The sequence below is a fragment of the Penaeus monodon genome, chromosome 27, assembly GCF_015228065.2.
Source record: "Penaeus monodon isolate SGIC_2016 chromosome 27, NSTDA_Pmon_1, whole genome shotgun sequence".
Taxonomy (NCBI): Eukaryota; Metazoa; Arthropoda; class Malacostraca; order Decapoda; family Penaeidae; genus Penaeus; species Penaeus monodon.
Genome location: NC_051412.1, coordinates 14,263,683 through 14,267,590, shown reverse-complemented (window position 1 = coordinate 14,267,590; position 3,908 = coordinate 14,263,683). Strand labels below are relative to the sequence as shown.

The following is a 3,908-nucleotide window of genomic DNA, read 5'->3' as shown; positions in this document are numbered from 1 at the left end:
TTCATCCTTGGCAATGAACATTGGCTGCCACATATGTTACAAAGTAGATGCAGACTATAGAAGATTGTTATACATTATTATCATAGAAGTCAGCCTTGGAAATATTTGTTATGACAATTGTGTTGTATCCTAATCCATGCAACTTTTGTATTGCATTCTAGATTACTGTTTTTCCTTTTCTTGTGTTTCTTTCTTTCTATGGTTATGACTTCTTGATATTGGTGATCAGTGTGTTCAAATATATAAGATAGTTCTTAATACATTTATATTTAACTTCTTAGTTTTGAGAAGGGAATGATATTGACTAGGCTAAACTAGAGTAGATACTCATGACTAAACACAAAGAGATATATGGATAAGAACAAATAACAATGAACAGTGTTTTCCTCTCTTAAACTAGGTTATTTTTTATCATTGTGTTTTTACAAAAAAAAACTAGTCAAAACTGCTATTTAAGTAGAATTTGTAGTACATAATAAAAAAAAAAAAAATCCTTTTCGATTGTCTATAGAATTATCGATACTGTTTAAATGTTTTGGGAGACTTGTTAATGTTTTTGGTCACAAGAAGGTATAATTCCTAAAATTCTTTGTAAATATAGAATTTTATCATCTTTAAGTGTTACTTTTTTTGTAGTGTCATTGTAGTTCTGTGAATTGCAACTCATGTTCTTGAGAAACATCCCTTGATATATATATTTTTATTCTTTGCACTCGTCCTGATACCATATGGGACTTCACTGGTCTATTACAATATCTTAATCTTGAGTAATTTTATGATATGCTGATGGCATTCATGGAGCATATCTTACATAGTATATACAGGTAAAGATAACTCCTCCAATAGAATTATATACTAATACAATAATACTATACATATTCAGCCTTCTGACAGTAGCATGATTCAAATATAGAATATTAAAAAGAATATCATAAGTAAGTGGGATCAGGATTGAAAAGCGGATTTTTATGAACCATTGATAGTGCCAGCTTCCAGAAGACTAGTTTTGTGTATTGAAGGTTGACTGGTGTTGTATGCTCTACTGTACATTTGGTCAGTCTTGTATGTCTGAATACTTGTCATACTTGTTTTGTTTATTTATTTGTTATTATTTTTTCAAGTTTTTATTCTTAAAAAGTTTTTGTGAATTGTTGGAATGAAGTAATCAAAGGAAATGTGCATGTGATGAAAGAGTATATGTAACCTCTGGGATAAATTATATTCTCCTGGTTAATGAATGTGGATATAGGTTTGCAAATTAACACAGTTACCCTGTGCTGAATAGAACATATTGGTTGTTACATTTTGTTAAAAGATACAGGTCTCTGCACTAGAAACCACCTTCATTCATGTGAAAATCTTTAGGAATGAGCAGACAACATGTTTGTGAGGAAGAGAATGTGAGAATGTGTTAGAATAAGTTACTAGGATGCTGTGAATAGTTATGGTATCCAAGACAGTTAGCTTTCATTCTCTTATGATCCTAAAATATCCATGTATGTTGATTTTGCTTCCACTTTCATGAGAATCTTATAATTTCTAAAATGAAGGAATTTTTGGCTCCTTATCTATTATTCTGCTTAGAATCACAAGATAATTTTATACTATGCCCTTCTAATTACTTTTCAGTGTTAAATTGTCTAAAGCAAACCTTTTTTATGCAGGTAATTCATGTATGCAACTTTTTGCATTTATAATCTGCTTCATACAGAAAGTTCTGAGTCTCGTTCTGTTCCAGGGGCCGTTTTAATGAGGTCTGCTGTCCTCAGCATCCAGAAGCACACTTAATAGAGGATTACCGTGCTGGTGACCAGATCTGCTCAGAATGTGGTCTGGTTGTAGGTGACAGGTGAGTTGGTGGTTAACTTTTAATTTTTCCTTTGTTTTTATAGTTTTATTTAGTACCAAGCTATTGTTAGGATATAGGGAGTGTTATTTTGTATTTTTGCAGTTTTAAGATATTCTAATGCTACTGCTCATTCTAACAAATATTTTAAGAATTTGCCTGCTTATGATGAAAACCCTATGAACTTTGCATATGTAAATAGTCAGACCGCTCTTGTGTAAACAAACATAGTGCACATATAAACAAACAAGGTCCTATGTAGGTTCCTTTTTGTTCTATAAGCATTGGGTCATTTTTAATCTGCAAGGATACTACCTCAGAACTTGCAGTGATTTCATAGTGTCAGTTCAGGAAATTCAATTGTTCCTTGATGTTTACAAGGTTCATTCATTCACTGTCTTCATATAATGTGTACATTTTTTTATTGCTCAATTTTGCTTGCTTTTAAAACAAAAAGATGCGTCCTCCATTTTTTCATACAGGTAGTTGGTACTATCCCATACTTCTTTTCCTTTTTTAACCCAATGTGTGCAGGCTTTTTTGGTGGCCATGTGGTCCGCCAACGAGTATATATGCATGGGTTGTATCTGTAGGGAAACCACCCACAGCATCGGGGCTATGCCGCCATGGCATCATAGTAGATGCCACCTGCAAACAAGGGGTTAAGGCAGAAATATGCTTAAGAAGATGTTAAAGAGACTGATAGACTTATATGTACTTAGTATTAATAATTGTAATGTACTACTAGGAGTGGAATGTTGTGTGAAGCATTTTAAATACAAATTCCCTGGTATATTAGGTGTCTGATAAAAACAACCATTTGAATTGCTTATATCTCTACACATAGTTTATCTTGAGAAGTTTACACCTAGCATAGAAATGCTAGAGTGAACTTCAAAACACTGCAGTGTGTAAGATTCCTTTTCACTTTGCTGTCAAAAGTTTCTTAAATACCTAAAGTGTAGGTAACCTACCAGCTGTATGTAGTGTTCACTTTATAATCTTCCTTTTACTTTATTTTATCTGAATTATGCATGCAAATCCAATGCAATATTATAAAGCACATTTTGTAAAACTTCTAACATCAACTAATTCACAAGTGTGATATCTAGTAAGAGGATATCAAGTGCATTCTGTTATTAGTTTTGATTTTGAACAAATTGATATGTCTAATGTGGACAAGTAAATAACCTAGTCATTTATGTTCAGCCTCTTGTACATAATAATGAATGTGGAGCATCATGGCAGACCTTCCAATAAACCCATTCTGCCATGGTAGAGTAAATACAGTCACAAAATCTGAAGTGAACAGTTTGTTGTGAACAGTACATTTCCATATCTTTATAGGAACATATACAAGTATAAGACATTTAAAAAATATGACAACAATCCTTAACATTCCTTATTAAAGCAACAGTTATTGATATACAGGACATTTCCCATATGCTTACAATATGACAAATTGGTTTGCTGCACCCAGAGTGTTTAAAGTGCAAGCAAGATTGCCCAAGATAACAGTGCCAGTGTGGATGCAGTTATTTATAATAAAAATATAATGACAAATTATGCTGCAGGAAGTAGGAAAAAGGTCTCCTGCTTCAGTTGCACAAGAAGGATTAATCATTGTATGTTAGCCAAGAATGTAGATCATTTGTCATTATTAACTTTGACATGAATAGTTCAGTCTCTGAATTCATAGCCCAGAGAAAATCATTTTTATGTGAGTAGAACTGATGTTTTTTTATTGCAAAGATCAGATCAGGAGTTCTCTCATTAAATGGAGTATTAAGGTATCACATAATATAAAGGGGTTATTACATGAGGCTTAGTCCTAGTAATTGTGAACTTTCCTTGGAAGACCTTGTGTTTTGGAAGCATTCTCAAGTGTTCACAAACCTGGACTAAGCTGAGATAGCAAAGATAGTCAGAAAGGTGAAGTGCTATGAACTAGTATTTGCCATGACTTTAAATGTGGCTTTAGAAGCAGCAATATGAAGAAAGTTGCTGTTCACAAAATGGTAAGCACCAGAGAGATCAGAACCAAACAGCTACACCTTATGAC

The 3,908-nt window shown here is 33.0% G+C and overlaps 1 protein-coding gene across 2 annotated transcripts in view; it reads left to right on the top strand.

Annotated features, from left to right (window-relative positions):
• LOC119590593 (transcription initiation factor IIB-like) overlaps positions 1 to 3,908 on the top strand; it is an 18,232-nt gene that overhangs the window by 3,073 nt on the left and 11,251 nt on the right. For both annotated transcript variants that reach the window (XM_037939269.1, XM_037939268.1), the window contains exon 2: positions 1,739 to 1,849. In XM_037939269.1, the coding sequence (XP_037795197.1) occupies positions 1,739 to 1,849 (111 nt within the window). The remainder of the gene's footprint in view (positions 1 to 1,738; positions 1,850 to 3,908) is intronic.